This window comes from Ciconia boyciana, chromosome 1, assembly GCF_034638445.1.
Source record: "Ciconia boyciana chromosome 1, ASM3463844v1, whole genome shotgun sequence".
NCBI classification, from domain to species: Eukaryota; Metazoa; Chordata; class Aves; order Ciconiiformes; family Ciconiidae; genus Ciconia; species Ciconia boyciana.
The window spans coordinates 70,534,001-70,552,699 of record NC_132934.1 but is presented as its reverse complement, the minus strand read 5'-3'; the positions used below and the strand labels follow the sequence as shown (position 1 = coordinate 70,552,699).

Below are 18,699 nucleotides of genomic sequence, written 5' to 3'. Positions count from 1 at the left end.
GGTAAAATATAAGCCAGCCACGTGGGAAACAGCACAGAGTTAGAGCTAAATAGCTCTCTTCTAAAAACTAATTCCTTCATAAAATACCTTCGAAAGGTTGTTTGAGGTTTCTGTTTGCACTTGTTAGGGAAGTGCTGCCCTCTGCTCACAGCTTCAAGCCCAAACTGTGCTGCCAGAAGAAATAGCAGCATGGACGTTACTGGCAAAGCCGGCCCCGGCTTGACATCACCAAAATTTCTCTGGGAGAAGTATGGCCTCAGTTAGGGCAGGACCAGAAACTTGGCTTTAAGTACAGGAGACCAGTAAGACAAAGCTGCCCGAAAGGCAGTGCTGTAGGAGACACCGGGGGCCAGCGAAGGGCCAGCACTGGCTTCCAGGAGGGCAAAAACTGAAGCTGTCCCCAGGGGGCTGCCGCAGGCACCGTTTGAACCCCAGGCTGCCGAGTCAAGACCGAGATGTGTCCGTGAGGACAAAAAGGTAGCGACTGCCGGTGAGAGAATCTGCTTAGCAGAAGTTAAACCTGTTGGAAGAAGATGCCTTTGATGACTTAAAACTACCACCGTTGCCCTGCAGGAATATCATCACAGGATTCGCTATTGGAATCGATCAGACACAACAGATTGTGATCCACAAAATTGTCAGTAAAGCCATTATTATTAAAATTACTAGTACTCCTAAGTCCTCATATGATTTACACACTTCATTCTAGTTTGGAGTAACTACAGTCTTACCAACCCATGTTTTTTAATGCGTATTAGAATACGTCCTTTTTGAAGGTCTTTTTTAAACGTAGATCTCATGTGCAGTGTTTTTGTGTAAATACCAATGATAACTAGTTGATAAGTGACTCCTGTAAATTAAAGTGATACTGGAAGTAAAGTATAAAAAAATTATTTATTTTACTTTCATGTATAATTTTGGGATTTACAACATATTAAAGTTTTAGAGGTTATACGTGTGTGTGATACATATATGTATTATATATATTATACATATTTACTGTTTTCTATTTTTCTGTGTGTTTCTTGAAGGTGGGGAATATCTGAATCTGAGGAGGAGTCTGTCAGAGATGAAGCAGAAAATGTGTATTTTGCTACTGCTCTTTCCCTTAAGACACGGTAATCCCCAAACAAACAAAAAACGGAAAGGAAGAGTTACCAGGACCTACAATAATCTCTCCACACATATACTCTTGGCTTTATCCGGCTTTTCAAAGCCCTTGCTACCCGTGTTAGGCTTCATTCGCATAGTGGCTCAAACACAGGACAAATAATCCTGACTCCTTTGCGGTGGCTCTACGATGGAAAATTTTTTTCTGGCAGAAATCCAGGTGGTGCTTTTCTGTCACCAGCCCCTGGGTGAGGTAGGCTCCACATTATAACTGGTCTCCATGTTCTAACTGTAGATCAATACACTAGCACTGAATCCCATGCACTTTGCTAAAAGTCATCCTTGGGCAGTTTATCCAGCGTACGACAACTTTGCTGTGGACGCAGAGGCAGCCAAAGGTGACTTTTTGCAAAAGCAGCTCAGATCAGGCAGAGTTTTTAAATCTGCATGCAATGCAGTTTGCACACCTCCCACTCCTCCCATGGCCCTTCTGGATCTGGAAGCAATATAAGCTTTCACATGACAGCAAACCTGACAATAAACCCGTTGTGTCTCCAGCACAAGGGCAAAGTGCCCAGCGACGGTTTAGCCTCATTTCCTTCGCTGTCAGAGTGAAACATTAGCAGTAGCTCTAACCTGAATACTTAATCTGAGCATACAACCTCCGTGCATGTGGCCTGTAGCCTCCCACCTGCATTTATGGTGTTTAGGAAAAACAAACTGAGAATAATCCACAAGACATTTTCTAGGGAATTTATCCCATACTATTTTATTCAAAAAACATTGACTACTTTTCATTGAGATACTGATTGAAAAGATTCTTAATATCAGCAATTGCTTCCTTGATGGGTGATATACCTGGAAGGTTATGACACATTTGAGGCATTTTCCATAAGCATAACTTGTTTTTAAATTTCAGGTTATATCAAATTAGAAATGTCTTGTCAGTCTCTTAACCCATTAACTTCTCAATTTCTGGAAGTGCACCATCTTTCAGCTACTTCCCGTGTGCAAAGTGCTGGATAAGGCAGTCAGGAACTTTGTTTTCTTACTCACCCATTGCAAGGTGCTTTAGAAAGAGTGTAGTGCATTCCCAAAGGCGAATAGGCTGAAAATTCCTCATCCTGGTGACAAACAATACACTGGGATTTTTTTTTACTGCAGACTGAACAGCACAAATACAAGAGAGTTGAACAGAATAACAGACCTTGCTAGTACAGTGAAATAAATACCTGCTAGTTCATAAAAATGTAATTTCACAGCTATGCTCCAAGATTTCTCAATTCACCTTCTACATACCAACAGAAAACAGACATGATTTGGGAACTTTATCATCGTTATCAAAATAAAATTAAGTTATATACAGCTACTACTATAACTAAATCAGTAATTTTAAAATGTGCTCGGTCCCACAAAAATAGCACCCTTGTAAAGATACCGTCAAAGAATATGTTAGGCTAGAAGGTACTTTTAGATCTCAAACTACTGGAATCACTGATCCTTTCACAGACAGGTACATCAAGACTTACCATCAAGAGTTACCACTTTAAAAGCATCACAACCAAAGTTTCTAACTTTCCTCACAGCTGAGTCTTGTGATCAGCTTTTAGAACACTTCTTCTGATTGTCATGTTACCAACCTTCCTTTCTAGCGCTCTCTACATTTTCCCTCCAGCTGTGTGGTCTTGCCATGGGAGCACAGGCTGGACCAACAGGAGATTTAAAAGTTACTCACTTTCTTTATAAAATTGTTCTCTCCAGAACACTTTCTGGTTGAGGGACGTTTCCACTTCAGGGGCAGAAAAGGAAGGGAGAGACCAAGACAACTCCAGCTGGCAACCAGCTGAAGAGTACTAAAGGAAAATCTCAAAAGTTCAAGTATATCAAGGCATCTCACTTCTCTTATCACAGTGTATGCACTGTATTGTGCAAAATCACTAGCTAGCTTCAGAATCCCTATTGCTCTAAATATTTTCCTCTATACAGGAAAGAAAAAGCACATAAATGCCCAACAAGCATGCTGAAACAATAATCATCTGCATAAATATATACAAACTCATCTTCTAAATCAGAACTACTACAATAGCTCCCGATTTAAAAACAGCTCTTTATGCTGACACCAACTTTCAAACACATCTCAACTCCTGCAGTGATTCATTTTCAGGGAGGTTTTAAGGAGTAAACATCACTGGTGCATGTGTCATAAAGGTTCTGGTCCTTGTTCCAGCTGTTTCTCAAGACTTTTGGGGTCCCCTGCTCAGCTTGCCAGCATCTAACATGGTGCTAAAAGGGTAGAGTAAGTCTCAAGCTCTTACAGTCTATCCTGGCTAGGTATGGCTATCACAGGCCTCCAGCCATACCACGTGCCTCCCTGGAACATCATGCAGGCTTTCTGGACAAATGCTTCCCCTGTACTGGAACCTAGGCATCAGCATTAAAGAAACGAGTAAGTGAGCAGGGACAAGGACTAACTTTGCTATCTTTTAAGAGGAATTTAATATACAGAATCACATAAATATCAAAACTATATGAAAGAAAAAGTTTCTAGGTGCAACAGTTCCTAGATCCTTTCTCTAGCTGAGTCTCTCCTGCACTTTTTTCATAAATAAAATGTGAAGGCAGAGGTCACTGACTGAGTGCAGGATGTCTTTCTTGTGGAACATTTGTACATGTCCACACTGGCACAGAGGTGCTGAGCTCCATGGACAATGCACAGCTTCCCGAGACATTCTGATACTCCTGGATAAGGCTACTGAGGATGTTTTTTCATGTAAATCAAGAGATAGGCCGTTTCTCCCCTGTGGAAGCAAAGAAAAAGCAAAACAAGATGTATGTTTGAAGATCTAGGTTGCAAGTAACCTCCCAGGTTTGCTCCTGCTCAGCTTTTTGGATTTAGGTCAACTGAACTGGCCCTCTCCAGTGTTCCTGAGGCAGCATATAAAGCTGACCCCCTGGCAGCGCTACAGCTTATAGGAGGCATTATCTCTCTCCACGGCTCATTTTCGTATGATGCATCAAAACAGAAAGCATGGAGAAATCCTGACTGATGTATCTAACTTCAGTCAGGATGTAGGGTCCAAGTGGCAATCATAAGTAACAAGACCACTCCTGCAGCCCCACTTGTGACTACTCAGTAATCCTGCAGGCCCCTGGTATAGTCACACATAGTCACATCAGAGGAACCAGAATACAGGGATACCTCTTCTATGCTCCTGCATCCCCAGTAGCATCCGAGGCAATATGCAGTTCAAACCATTTGTCTTCCCTCTCTTTGCTACCCTCATTCCAAACCCCAGAGCAGCATTAGGTAAAAGCAGAGATGTGTTTGCTTACCAGTGGAGGTTGGAATGTCCATAGGTGCATTTAACATCATCCCATGATACCTAGAGAAGAAAAAACACACAAGGGGAGGCTGGTAAAACCTCTTAAGAGATGGACACATTGTGATACCAGCACAGCAGTTCTCATAAGAGTGGTATAAGTGGTACTTCCAGGAACTAAACACCTTTTAATAAATCAGTTTATTGCTTTTACCCTTCAAGGAAAAACAGTTCCTTTGCCTCTTCTGAATGCGTACATTAAACAGATCTAGAATAAAGTAGGGTATACAGCGGATGGCTGCTTCTGCAAATTGCAAACCAGAACGTAAGGCCTTGTTTGGTGCAGAAGCCAGAGCTACTTTGCCCTCCGCTCAGAGTATGCTATAGCAGAGGAACGAGGTGCGCAAAGCTCTGCAGCTTCAGTTTTCTTTTCTGGTTCTCTTTAATCAGCAGTCAGACTGCATGAGATCTGGAGGAGTGTCCAGGAAGCTACAAAAGAAACATGGATTTGTTTCCTCACCTGGCAAACCTCAGAATCGTTGAAGCAATACCATTTACATTCTGTGAGACTTCGAATATAGGCACAGTAGTGTCCACAACTAGTTGATCCTGAGTGGGCAACAACGGCAAAAAGTTCATACTGCCAGGCAGCCTGTGAAGAGCCACAAAGAGTAACTTTCAGTGCAGCAATTCTCATTTGCCACTGGCCAAAGAGAAGCAGCAGCCAGTACAGCAAGAATGTGTGTTTCGTAAGGAAAAAGGAGAAAGATTAGATTGGTCTTGAGTATCCTGCCTTTTTCACTCTTACCCTCAGAGCTTTGCCTGCCAAATATGGGCTGGCAGCCTCCCTGGAGACGACAGGAATGTGAAAAAGGCAGTAGGACAGCAAAGGGGTTACACTGCAGCCAACACTGCACCAGCAAGGCTTTACTGTTGCCACAGTTTCCCTTGTTATTTCTCTGTAAGGGGAGAAGACGCACAGTGTGGCAGATCACGCTCAGCTGCTTGGCAAAGCTGTCATCTACCTGCTAACCTCAACTCTGTGGCAAACAACATGGCATGGGAAACTGCCAGGAATGGAGTTCCCCTGTCTTGGACTAGTGACCTCTGCAAAGCTGTAAGTCTGCTGCTCACTGAGGCCGTCTTGCCCTGGAGGCTGAACCACAGGACAGAAGTTGCCTCTAAGATACTGTTTACAACGTCTGGATTTGGTCATCCAAATGAATTGTGTTTTCGTCTTTTCTTTAGTGTATTTAGAAATGGAAGAAAAAGTTATGCTAAACACTCTCAGAAAAAAAGGGTTGGGTTTTTTTGTTTGTTTTTTGGTTTTTTTGGTAAAGCCTGTTTTTTGTCCTTATGGCAGAAAGCTCCAGTTATGGTGCCTTTGGTGATTTAATCTGAGCACAGAAAGTTTAATAATGCCTGAACCAGTTAAAACCATGGGATGTGAGACAACACCAGGTACAGGTGAAGACTGAGACATACATTTTTAAGACAGCTGCTTTGAATTGAGGCAAGTACTTGTGTGATCTCTTAAGTTTTTATGAGACTTGAGCAGAGGGGAGAAGAAAATCTGCCCTTTTTAAACAGTGCATTAGGAGTATCTCACCTTTTCATTGTCATCTGCTTGGCACTGATTTTCTGTCAAGACTGCATTGAAATCAAGGTCTTGTGGGAATGGCAGATAGTGACTAAGCTTGTGAATGTAGGCTGATTTTTCGAAGGAGAAGCGCTTTAGGTGTATGGTCAGAGTCTGTGGCAGATGGACTAGCTTCATGCTCTGGAAAGCAATAAATAATGTAATTGAAAACTAAGGAACAAACCCTAGGGAGGTGGGGTGAAAACAGCCATTGCCAACCAGTGAATGTAACATGGAGAGCAGTCAGTGCTACAGTGAAGGATTGCCAATTCCACTGGACAGCAGATGCCAAACCTTTGTAGCTCATCTACATGAGACACATACACATAACGGAGCTGTGATAACCAAGTTTCTCAACTTCAGCGTGATCAGCACCCAGCCTTGGGTGTCTCATGGGCTGCTTAGTTTCTCATTTGCTTTCTTAACCCTAGGTTGGTAGCACTAGGTTGGTGAGGAGAGGCAAGTCAACTTCCTTGTGGCATGTGGCCACTAGAGCTCCATGAGGACGCCAAGCTGACAGCTCATTCCTTCTAGCACTGCCTTTGTTGATATTACTGCTGCTGCCATGGCTACCACCAAGACATATGGATGCATTGTGGCCTTGGAGGTGGCCCACTGGTGAAAATGATGTGGAAATTCCCCTCCAAGCCTTGAGCTGAGGCAGTCTCCCTCACACACCTCTCTCTTCAATGCACTTGCCTCTTCATGAAACGGCTAATTCACTGGCTGGCAGAGACCAGTGTAAAAAACGGGGAGCCCAGCGGAGAGCAAGGAAGGAAGAAAATCACTGTAGAGTAGCCTACTTTTATGTGTATGCACGGCTCCAGTAACATATTCTTGTCTACCCCTGGAGCTACACAGCAGTGTAAAGCCCCACAGTGGAAACACAACATAAACCAACAGAAGCTTTTCTGCTGGTACAGAAATGCTACATCCCTCTGTGACTTACACTAAAACCCATGAAAGCATTCTTTTGTTGCTAGAGCTACAACTACAGTAGGGAACTTCCTAACAGGAAAGATGCATGTGGTTTCTACCTAGCTGAAATTGCTGTACTGACAAGTCTTTGAGTTGTTGATCTCCTCTTAAACTGATATGATTGAGTCCTTTCCCCACCCTTCCCAGTCCTAAAGGGAGTTCTGGGTATAAGAGACATATGAGGAAATAATTCTCTGATTACCTGCAAAAAAGGTGTTTTCCTTCCACACTGTTCACAGAAACACATGTTGTGATCAGTCAACTCTTCTGGATGGAAAAAGTATTGCAGACTGTCCTCCTAAGAAGACAGAGATTTCTTTCAACTGAATTCCTTCAAGTTGGATTTCTATTTCTACTTGTACAGGGTACATGCAAACAGCAGAGCTACAGAGGGCATATTTTATTCAAAGGACAAAAGATTGCCTGGCAGCCTAAAAAAAGGGTACCCCTTTTTTCCTAACTTCTGGTGTGATTACATTGGTTGGAAAAAAAAAAAAAGAAAAAAAAAAGAAAAAAGAATACCACATTTTCCACAAAAAAAAGCTGTTGATGCGTAAGTGTCTTTTATACCTACTTCAAAGCCTTAGAGGTTTTGAAAGAGGTTCCCCTTTAGGCTGAAACAGTATAAAGTGGTCAGAGAATAAATAATGTCCAATGGTCCAGTGTCACCTGAAAAATCCACTGTCTATTTGTGGCAGCACCTACATAGCCACCATCACTGCTGTATCTGGATATCAAACAGCTGTACTGATTTAACAGTAAAAGAACACTGCACTGGGCAAATGTAGCATGTTTGGCCAAGGATTACAAGTTATCTAGGGGTCTCACAGGTACACATCACTGTGTAGTAAGAGTCTCTAGTCTTGCAGAGTATTTAGTCAACACTCTTTTTAGAGAGGCAATTCAAGGACTTCATTTTCCATCCCCCAAATCAAACAATTTTTTTTTTTGAGAAATTTAGAACCCCTCAAAACAAAGAAGAAATGTGAATGAGAAAAAGATCACCTCAAAGCCCCAGACACCCTGCAGAGATTCTTGCAGAGTTTCTAGATGAGTCCCAGAAGACACCAGTGCTGCAAGAAGAAGGCTCCCACAATGGACAGAGGGGCATCTTCTTCCTAAGGAAACAACGCTGCCACTGAACTTACCAGAGTCCTCAGCACGTGAGAATTGGAATCCAACAGTGGGAGTGGAAGGGTTAACATGCTGCTGTTCCTCTTTGTTTCAAAAGAGCATTTCTGACAGGCCAGGTGCTCCTGTACACAGATAGTGTACAAATAACTCAGCTTTTCAACCTGGAGGGGTAAAAAAAGGCCAAAACAAGGTTTATGAAGAACACAGCTGAGGTATTTCCCTCCACGGGTGGGAAAGTCCAGGTGGACACGTTACTTCACACAATGTTACTGCTTTAAGGCTTGAACCCAGATCTGACATTGGCTTATGCGGACAGGGCACTTCCCACCACTTAAAGGAGAACAACTCCTTCCCCTCATCCCCTAGCAGAGGTGAAAGACACAGCCTATAACAAGATCAGACAGTTAAATGTCTGCTTTGATGCAGAATTTTATTGTTTTGTTTGGAACTGCAACAGGAGCCTGTCTTATGTATGCATAAAACTATGACAGTGGGTGAGGAAGCGTCACTCTTCTCTTACCTTACATAGCTCCCCTGGGAGGAACTGTCATACACATAACATACTAACAATGATTAATTATAATGAAATGCACATGGCTGACTTCAAAGAACAGAGGAGCTGTGTCAAGACATGCCAATAAATGCTTAAAGAAATTTGGGGAAAAAAGAAATGCAAGGTAACTAAATTCAGTGTTGCAAGAAGATCAATCTTTTTGTTATTAATCAAGTTATTTTGTTAATAACTCTCCCATTAGAACGGAAACCCTGGCATGCCCTAGAAGTAGGATGAACAAAAGTTAACTGTGTTTCAAAATGCTGAAGCCTGTTAAATCAAGATTCCCTCTCCCATTTGAAAGATGAGAGGAAAAATTCAAGTAGGGGATAATTTAAAAATTTCATTTAGGACAATTGTCAATGAACAGGATTCTTCTTCAATAAGCAGAGGAAACCACACATGACAAGGGCCAAAGGACCTGGTGTTCATTTCAGTGACTGTCCTTACCAGCTCTGGCTTTTTCATCTGCCTCTTTATCAAGTTCCAGAGAGTCAGAAAGAGCTGGGCAGCATCATACTGCACAAACACTAGACAAACAGAAAACACAACCTCAATCAATATTACAAACAGCACCAAGCACAGATTTCCCACAGATGGCAAAGGGAGATTTATTGTCCTCTGTTAGATCCAGCCTCTTGTTCCCTTGCCACTCCCTGCCAGGGACAGAGCCTAGACTGGAGACAAGCTCCAACGTCTCAGTGTGACCTGAGCAAGCAGTGGGAAAAGATGGGAGGGCTTGCGTGCCCCATTGTACAACCCAGTGCAAAAGTCATGTCTTTGTCACCAGACACAGGGCCAAGAGTGTACCCAATACCTACCCGAGGATAGGGCTCAGATGTCTCATTTTGTTGAGGGTTGCATTTATCTGAGTCCTTCTTAGATCCAATACAGGGAAGATTCTGTTCTCTTTTTCACCTTCATTACTCCATAGACTTGTCTCCCCCATCCCCTCACTAAGGCTGTAACACTCCTGAGTGCTGAGATAAAAATGATAGGGAGACCTCTCCAAGAATGGTATAAACGCCTTGATCCCTACCCAGGGAAAAAGCACACAGTTTCAGCACAGGAAGCCAAGGATGATGTAGTAACATTATGATTTGGCTTTCCACTCTGGCTAAACCTAAGATGGTGGGATACAGCTCAATGCACAGCTTGCTTAGAATGGCTCAGCAGAGAATTGCTTCGAGATTGAACTTAGGGGGGGGAAAAAAATCCACGTCCTTGAATGCAAAAAACTGATGTTCTCAGCCCATGATGAACTCAAGATTTAGGAACTGGGCAAAAACTACACATAGTTTAGCAAAATCTTGTTATTTCTGGACTACCTCTATGCTTGATCATAGGTGAAACAAATTTTGTGGAATAATCCAACACCCTGAGGTGGAAGTGCTTTCAACTTCCCTGCAAGTCTGTAGGTACTGCCTTCAGCTGGGTTGTAGTAAGATTATAGATATCCCTGACTAAATGAAGTTCAGAAAATACACCTTTCCTCATGTCTAAAGCACATCTGCAATCCAGGTAAAGCACCACTTGCTGGGATATAGGACTTTATGAACTACACCTGAATTTTAAAGCAGAAGGACAAGGTGGGAAACTGTCAAGCTTTACAAACTCTCTTTGGGCATCTCTCTTTAATTGGAAGAGAGAAGGCAGAATGCAGAACCATTCAGTCTCAGGGGCAAAAATGATGCAAACAGAAATATTCAGGTTATCTCATGTTCCTCCTTAATATAGGTCTGGGCTGGCTACCATCTATCCCTTTCAGTGCAGTCCTGTTTTGGCTTTTATATGATAAAGACCAGGGCATTTGGATATACTGTGTGTATTTGTAGACATAAACAGACCCTCAGCATCCCATTGTCACCAGTCATCTGTGCATTTAACAATCTCTCCCCTTTGCAACCCTGCCCAGGTGGGAGGTTAAGCCAGCAAATTCTTCTCTCTGCCCTTATAACAAGGAACAGGAAGGATATGGTTTCTATCCTTGGGGATCTAGGTGAACTCAGTATCTTTTCCACATGATCCCTTCCTTCTAATAAGAAATAGCAGCTGTTTCGCTATTATTATGCCAGTATAGCATGACAAATCAAGCTATAAGCTGTCCTCTCTCTGCCCTGCACAGCCCTTTACCTCTGGCCAGTATCAGTAGTGAGTCTTCTAGCAGTCTGATAGTCTTCCCACCCTTTGGACACCAGCAAGGATATCCGGCAAAGGCTTTTTTCCCCCCTCTTCACAAGTAAGACACAGCATCTCAGTCACAACCGGGAGACAGCTATAGAGAGCACTACATCATCATGTACCTAATTCCTCACATTTCTGAATCTCTGAATGAGATGTCACAGTCTGCACTGCTTGTTAGTGCTTGATAATTAACATCTGTGGTCTGCAGAGATGGGCATGAGACTGCACTGCTTACATTTCACTTTGTATACTGAAAGACAGCAAGCGAGGTCTATGGGAGCAACAGCTTTCTGCTTGCCGCACTGCATCTCCTCCAACAGCAGGAGCATTTGGTATGGGACATTCCTCCTCTTCTGTGCAGCACACGGTGGCACTGTGATCCTATAAAGAGAAGAAGCAACATGAATGGTAATCAAGCGGTACAATGGAGAAATATTAGACATGACACCTGAAGGAGCAGAGGTGGATAGCACAGATAGCAATTCAAGAGGAACCAGAATGGGCACGTTTTTAGCCAAAGAAGGAAAAAGGGGAAGCAGACACCTGCACTCATCCCACAGTCTGACAGTTCTAAGTCTGCACACAGTCTGACAGTGCAGGCTGACAGTTCTAAAGCAAAAGGCCACAATTTTAAGTTGGCCTCTTCCTGAATAAGGGGCAAACCAAGCAGGACCTGAAGTGCTTTCTGGGCTCTAGAAGCAACATTAGTTACAGCCAGTTTCAGATCTGTTCTTGACCTATTCATGCCTTCATTCTCAACATACCTTCAACATGCCCTCATGGGCACGTATATCATAATGCTTGTATTTCAACTATATGCCAACTGGAAAGCTCTTTATCCTCCCTAAATTTATTGCAGTCCACAGGTTTTTCTAAATCTTTCTTCAAATAACAATGGTAACCTACTGTGTATGTTATTTAACTTTGCCCATTTATGACACTGCTTATCTCTGCATGTCTTCTTGTAACTTGTCTTCTTCCCCCTCTGCACACTGGTGAGTGTGTAAGAAATTTGGAGAAAGGAGGACTGAATAGGAATGATCCACTTAGATTAAAGCTGCAGTGAACTGAGTAAACTGAAAACAAATCAAACCAGTTAATAGTGTTGTTGGTAGGGAGGTAGAAGCCCAAATCCTTCTCAAAAACAAGTAGAGAGCACAGTCAAGCAAAACTATGTATTCACTATCTACAACAACACTTATTCTTCTCTATCAGGTGCTAGCCAGGACAACCAGGGGCCAGAGGCTATGGATCACAATACGTTTATGTTTATGTACTTAAAGTTACAAAATTAATAGTCGATATGGTTATACATGATACATTCTTTAGTTATAACAGCCTATGAGCATACCTGGAATAAAATCATATCCTGTTATGGAAAAGAGAGAGACGAGTCATAAAGACTCAGGACTGCAGCTTACCAGCGTGCAAACAGCTCATGAATCAGAGATGACTAACAAGTCGGAAAACTGCAACTTCTACCTTTGCAGGCCCTGGTCTGTATACAACAGACACAACAAGGCAGAGACCTTGCTGAGTGAGCTGAAAGCACCTTGCTAGCACCTTGATGATCCAGGCCTTCAAACGTACATCCCATATAAAAAAGGAGTGGAGACAACAGAACAACAATGGAAGTATCTCAGGTAGTTTGAACAGGTGGTACCTTCGAAGTATCCCAGTGAAGTGTATATTCATGAGGAACACTTGGAGCAGAGAGTTCAGACAGCAGCTCTGTCCAACGTTGTACAGTCCAATAGCTCCTGTAGGCACAGAAAAAGAGGAAATGACACCTGGAGATAGGTACAAGAAAAGAAAGTGAAAATTATTTGAAAGTGGCAAACTCCTCTTGCACATATTCAGCCACTCAGTGCATAGGCCTGGCATCTTGGTCAGATCTGAGAAAGTGTTCAATCTATTGTTATGTTTCTCAAGCAGGTAACATTTATTTTTGTTTAGCAACTGACAGGAAAAATCCAAGTAAGCCTGGATTATGATACTCAGATGTCTCCCAGTTCCTCTATTTTCAGTCCCCTCATAACACATCTAAACATAAAATAAAAAAAACCCAGAAGTCAAAGGCTGCTTGTATGAGGATTTTTATTCAGCCTTTTACACAGCCAGGCCTAATAACAAAATTAAGAGCTACATGTGGGATCACATGCTAGCTGTCCACCACACAGGCTTTAAGTTTCCCCTTTAGCCTACCTCTGGTATTCTTTGTCTCAGTTTCAAAGAAAGGAACTAGCCTGAGAGAAGTGGAAAAAGCAAGTCACAGCTGTTCACACTGTACATAAAAAGACAGCATATTCTGTGCCCCAAAGGGATACAAGTAATCGTGGTCAGAAATTAGTTTTTCTTCTGAAGTCATCACCAAAGGGAGAGAGGACATGGAATGGAAACTCAGAACAAGTCTGAAATGCATACAGTTGGTGGTAAGGGTGGACTATAGCTGGGACAGAACAGTATGTACACCTGAAATACTAATGGCAGCTTTTGATAGGCCAATCTAGTGATGCAGCAGAATAACTATAACTAGGACCTAGTCCATGGTTTAACAAATCCAGAAGCAATGCTGGCTGTGTTTGGAAAAAGACAGGACCAGCATCTAGACCTTTTGGCTGCAATGGCCAATTTGAAGACTTAAAAGGAGAAAAAGCTCTGAGATACTCATGTAATCCCTTCCCAAAAAACCAAAATGGTTACTTGGCAGGGCAAAATGACAATTGTCTGTATATTCCTCAGTGAAGAGGTAAAGACTAGGAGAAAATGAAGCCTAAGGACAGAATGGAACAGCAGGCACTAGAAACAATAAATGTGAGTGTGAAGAACAGACAAAACATTATTACCATTTTTTAAGTCTGCCACACCAAAGACTGATGTTAGCCTCTGGTCTTTGGCCTTTGCCTCTTTGGCTTCTTCTTTACTATTTTGTACTTCTGCTTCTGCCTTCATGGTCTCACTTAGTGTCAGCTCTAGTTTCTTACTTGTTTCTTGACGTCCACTTCTTTGTCCCATCAACAGTATTGTACAAAGACAGAAGGACTGCAGGAAGACACAGAAAGATCAGAAAGAGGGGAAGCACCCAGAAACACAGGATTTGTCTTTGTATTTGATATTTTCATCATTAAAAATCTGGAACATCAATAACATTAGTAAGATTACTGCAATAGCATTTGGTATATTTGAATTAACATGGGTATTGTAGGTGTGCAGGCTACTGGCAAGGTAACAGACATGGAGCTTGATGGCAATTGCTCATCCTGTCCTCCTTTTGTGACTAAATAAATAAATGAACCTTCAGTTCCACAGGAACAGCTCCACCTAGCCAGGGAACTCCAGATATCCCTGTTCAAGAAGATCTGGTAAATAGTATGATTAAAATTGGCCAAATGGCAGATGTTGCAAAACTCCTCTGTTTGGTAAAAGTAATGCTTTATCACCCAAAGTATCTCAAGTATTCAAAAGGGCAAATTTCACCTCTAGCCTTTTTGAGCTGATAAGCTTTCATTTTTTTTCTGTACTGAGCTCTCTGCATTGTTAGTCACGGCTTTAGTCTACTGTGGCACTTTGAACTGTAATTTTTAAAGGCATTTAAGCACCTAAATATCAGTTTCTTTTTATGCTCCTTCAAGTGATCACAGGCAAAGTAACTGTTTAAGCAAAAGAACCATTATAATGCCTTGATTTTCAAGGGACCATTGAACAGACCATTATTCTGACAGTCTCTTATAAGACTTTACCAAACTAAAGCAAAGTAAAAATACACAAGCAAAACAATGTGACAAATGTTCGAATGCAATTACACAAAAATGAAACTTTTTAAAAGCCCACCTCCAAGATGGAGGCAGAATCAGGAAAAAAAGGATATGTTTAGGGAAGCATTCACGAGGGGGGGGGAACCACCACAGAACAAATGGTCATAAATTGTTATTTTACAAATATTAAACAGCACATAAAATAAAGCTGAGGCCAGGTGCTGAAAGAATGAAGAAAAGGGAAATAAACAAAAAATCCCGGTTCTGCCTCTCACAAAAATAAAATATTTGCTTTAAAAGCATGTTATTTTTCAGGTTAACTGTGCCTAATCATGTTAAATATCAAAATTTCTGAAGAATTTATCAGGCAGGGAAACTAGAAATGGATTTTTTTTCCCCAAATTATTTTTCAGCTTAAGGATACTTTTTCCCAACTGTACTTTTGATTCTTTACTTTTGAAGACTGTTTTTGAACTCAAAGTATCATATACTCAGATTCACTAAATACTGTTGAATTTGCTGAGGAGTTTTATTTGGAAAAAAAATAAACTCAGACATTCAAAGACAGATTGAAGAATATTGCTTTTTATATCCAAACCCAGTGATCAGAATGACTACGCAGGAAAAGAGAAATTGGATTCAATTTCTTCCTTGTCAAAATGGAGTTTGAACTCACACTGCCTCTTTCCCTGGAAATTATTTAATGAGGAATTCAGGTTTCTGAAAGCCCAGGTGGAGCGGGAGCCCATCTTTGCTTGTACAGCAAGAGCCAGTGGGTTTAGTTGGTATTACATCAGCCAGAAAGTAAGTAATGCTCACAGCCAGTGGGGATGCCGAAGGAGACAGAAAGGAGGGGGATAGGCAGAGCAGAGGTAGATAAAGAGCAGATAGGATGTACCAGGGATGAGGTGAACTTGCAAGACACAGCTTTTGGCAGGAGAGGTAGGATTAAGGGTGGGATGAAAGAGCAAGCTCAGGGCTAAAATGCTTTGGGTGACTTGAAAAATGGGCAGAAAGATATTAGGGCAGGAAGGTGCAGGGGGATACAGAGATGGGAGGATTCAGGTCTCTGGTTCAATGAAACTCTCCCCCAGGCACCCAGGCACTACTAGCAGGAACCCCGGTGCGGGAGCAGGGACACAAACACAAGTTCCCAACCCTTGCACAGAACTGCCTCATTTTGGCTATCAGAAATACAGCATTCCTAAGATTTGCACTTGACCTTCCTTTCCCTGTATAAATGTATTTAAAAAACTGGTGAGTGACCATAGGAATTGAGGAGCAGGCTCCCCTCTTGCCCCCGATTTCTTCTCTCTCACTGGAGCACCAGGGTCGCTTCTCGGTTTCCTTTGCAGGTCAGGGGTAGGACTCAATACTGCTCCCTCAACACACGTGGCTTGGCCAAACCAAGCAACCATGCTAGCGCTAGGCAGAGAAAACGTAGCAGCAATACCCTCCTTGTACCCTCCACCCCATAATCTGCTAGCCCTCTCACTTGCCCTCCCTCAGCCAGTCCTGTGTCCTGCTCCACAGCCTATCTGCCCTCCCAAGACACTGGCCTCTCATTACAAACCCCCATGGTCCCTTCATACCCCAGTACCACAGCCCCCAAAGCCCCCCTCTGCCTGAGGAGGGCCACCGCCTCTGCCCTTTGTCACCTCTTCCCTGCCATCACCGCTGCTTTCCCCTCATGGGTATCTTGGGGAGCAGGTGGCCGGGGGGATGGTGCTGGGGCGGGAGGTGGGCTGCGAGGCAGCAGCCCTGGGGAAGAGATGGCCACCCCGAGACGCTCCTCGAAGGGCTGCCACAGGGACTCAAGCCCTTCACCTCCACACTTCTGGCCGTGACTGCAACGAGACTTCCCACTTTGCTGTCAAACTACACGTTTGTTCGGCTCCCTTTTTTCCCCTCTCCTTTTTCTTTTTTTTTCTCCTGGCACACTGTGGCTCTGGCTCATCCTATCTCACAAACCAGCAAAAAGGTTTCTTACCAATTCCCGCAGGACCAGGAGCGCTTCGAGCCTCGGCAGGTACTCACGTTCACACCGCACCTGCTGACGGGCCCTGGGGGGCTCGGACACCACGTCTTCCCGCACCGGAGCTCACCTGAGGCGCAGAGGAGCACCTCAGTCTAGCGGGCCGGCCCAGCCGCTACGACCCAGCAGGGCCAGGGGAAGCGGGGGCGCGGAGGTCAGCGGGGAAGCGGCTGCAGCAGCGGTGCTGCCGGGCGGAGTGGGGCTGCCTCACCAATGTTCTCGCCGGCCGCGTCAGAGAGCAGCAGCGCCCACCCCGCTGCGTAGTTTTCATTTCCCGCTCCGCAGAGCGCAGGGACAGAAAGTGAAACTCGGCTCAGCCGTGGCCCGCCGCCAGGGGCGGCCGCCCCGCCTCACGCCTCCCCCGCCCGCCGCTGCGAGAGGGCGGCGCCTCACGGCAGCGCGGCCGGCGGGGTGGAAGAAAGGCGGCCGAGCTGCCCTAGCCCCCTTTTGCTCAGGGGCTGCCCCTTCCTCTCTGGGGCCACAGACACGGGATGAACTGCGCTGACACCGGGGTGGGGCAGCCGCCCACTGGGGGAAGGCAGCGGTCCCCTCTGCCACCTCCCTGTCCCGCTCTGACACCTTGGCCTGGTTCAGTCTGGTTTCTTCTGGGTAGAGGCAAGAGTGAGCTTTAAAAGGAGGGGTCAGAAATTGAACTCGGCAGAAAAACCCCCTTTTCTTCAGTGGAGGCAGTACCTCAGGGGGTTTGTTCTGCCTGGACTTTGCGTGGTCGCCGGTGTCCTCTCAAAAGCAGGCATGTCTTTGGCCTGGCGCTTGTTGGGTTTAGCTGCAAAAGCAACAGAAAAGTGAAACTCTTGTCAAGGCCTCCAGTAGCCTACCTAGGAGCGAGAAATAGCTCATTTAAAATAACCCCAAATAAATAACTTGCTTAGAAACTTAACCCACGTGGCAAACTGAAGTTTCCCGTCTGATGGTGGGTCGCAGCGTGCAGCGGGATATTCACGAATGGCAGCACAACAGTAAACAAATACTCCAGCGCCAACCCGAGCTGTGAGGTTTCAGGCCTCAACGAGTCACCTACGTCCAGATGAGCAGAAGTGCGTGGGTGGCCACTTCTCCAGTGTGCACGTTGGGTTTCCAGGCTTTCCTCTTCATCTTGTTCCTGGGTGCCTGCAGGAGGAACGGAGGGGCACAGCACCCTGTAAAGGGAGCTTTGCTTGTCAGAGGCTGGCCTCTAGCCCAGCTTTGCTCCACTTGAGGAGGTGGGAGAGTTTAAAGGTGAGTGATGCTGTCCCAGAGAGCTCTGCTGACTTGGGAAATGGTGCGGGTGACATAGGGAGTCCTGCTATGTGTGTGAAATAAATTGAGTCTCTGAGAGCCCAGAAGTGAGAGTCCCTGTGTGATTTAGCAGGCACACCTGCCTACCCTTTATGGAAGAACTCCAGCTGGGTCAGAGACACCACATCCTTCCCTTGCAGCTACCACCAAATGGTCCCCAGGGTCAGGTTCAAACTCTAAACCCTTCCTCTCTCTCTCTGCCTGTAGGATTGGTTTAGCAGGATATGAGGGGTTAGTGAGAGGCAAGGTGTTGCCCACTTCCACAGGCTGTGCGGAGCTCCTCATGGCTTCTGTAGAGAAGCCATCAGGCTTCCCTTTCTTTGCTCCCTAGAATCTCACTGGTGTCTTTGGGGCACCCCTTTGCCCCTCAGAAAAGCCCCTTCTGTGAGCTGCTAACAAACTGAATTCACATGCGCTATGCAAAAGCCTTCATCTGTTGTCTCCCTAAATTACTAAATTCAAGGAATGTTACAGAAAAAACAGGTGTGGGGAGGAAAACCACGGCTTAACATAGCCCTGACTTGCCAGCTCCTTCCTGTATTATTGTGCTGGTTTTGGCTGCGATAGAGTTATTTTTCTTCACAGAAGCTAGTATGGGGCTATGTTTTGGATTTGTGCTGAAGACAGTGTTGATAATACAGAGATGTTTTAGTTATTGCTGAGCAGTGCTTACACAGAGTCAAGGCTTTTTCTGC

General features: G+C 44.3%; 1 protein-coding gene across 1 annotated transcript; it reads right to left on the bottom strand.

Annotated features, from left to right (window-relative positions):
• Positions 1-953: 953 nt before the first annotated feature.
• On the bottom strand, positions 954-17,022 carry USP18 (ubiquitin specific peptidase 18). The gene is made up of 11 exons (XM_072874028.1): positions 16,664-17,022; positions 13,765-13,960; positions 12,582-12,678; positions 11,154-11,299; positions 9,185-9,264; positions 8,196-8,342; positions 7,250-7,345; positions 6,040-6,210; positions 4,951-5,082; positions 4,444-4,493; positions 954-3,908 (listed from the first exon to the last, which is right to left on the bottom strand). The coding sequence occupies exons 2-11, from the start codon at positions 13,931-13,933 to the stop codon at positions 3,860-3,862; spliced, it is 1,137 nt and encodes a 378-aa protein (XP_072730129.1). The 5' UTR covers positions 13,934-13,960; positions 16,664-17,022; the 3' UTR covers positions 954-3,859.
• Between the last annotated feature and the right edge of the window lie 1,677 nt (positions 17,023-18,699).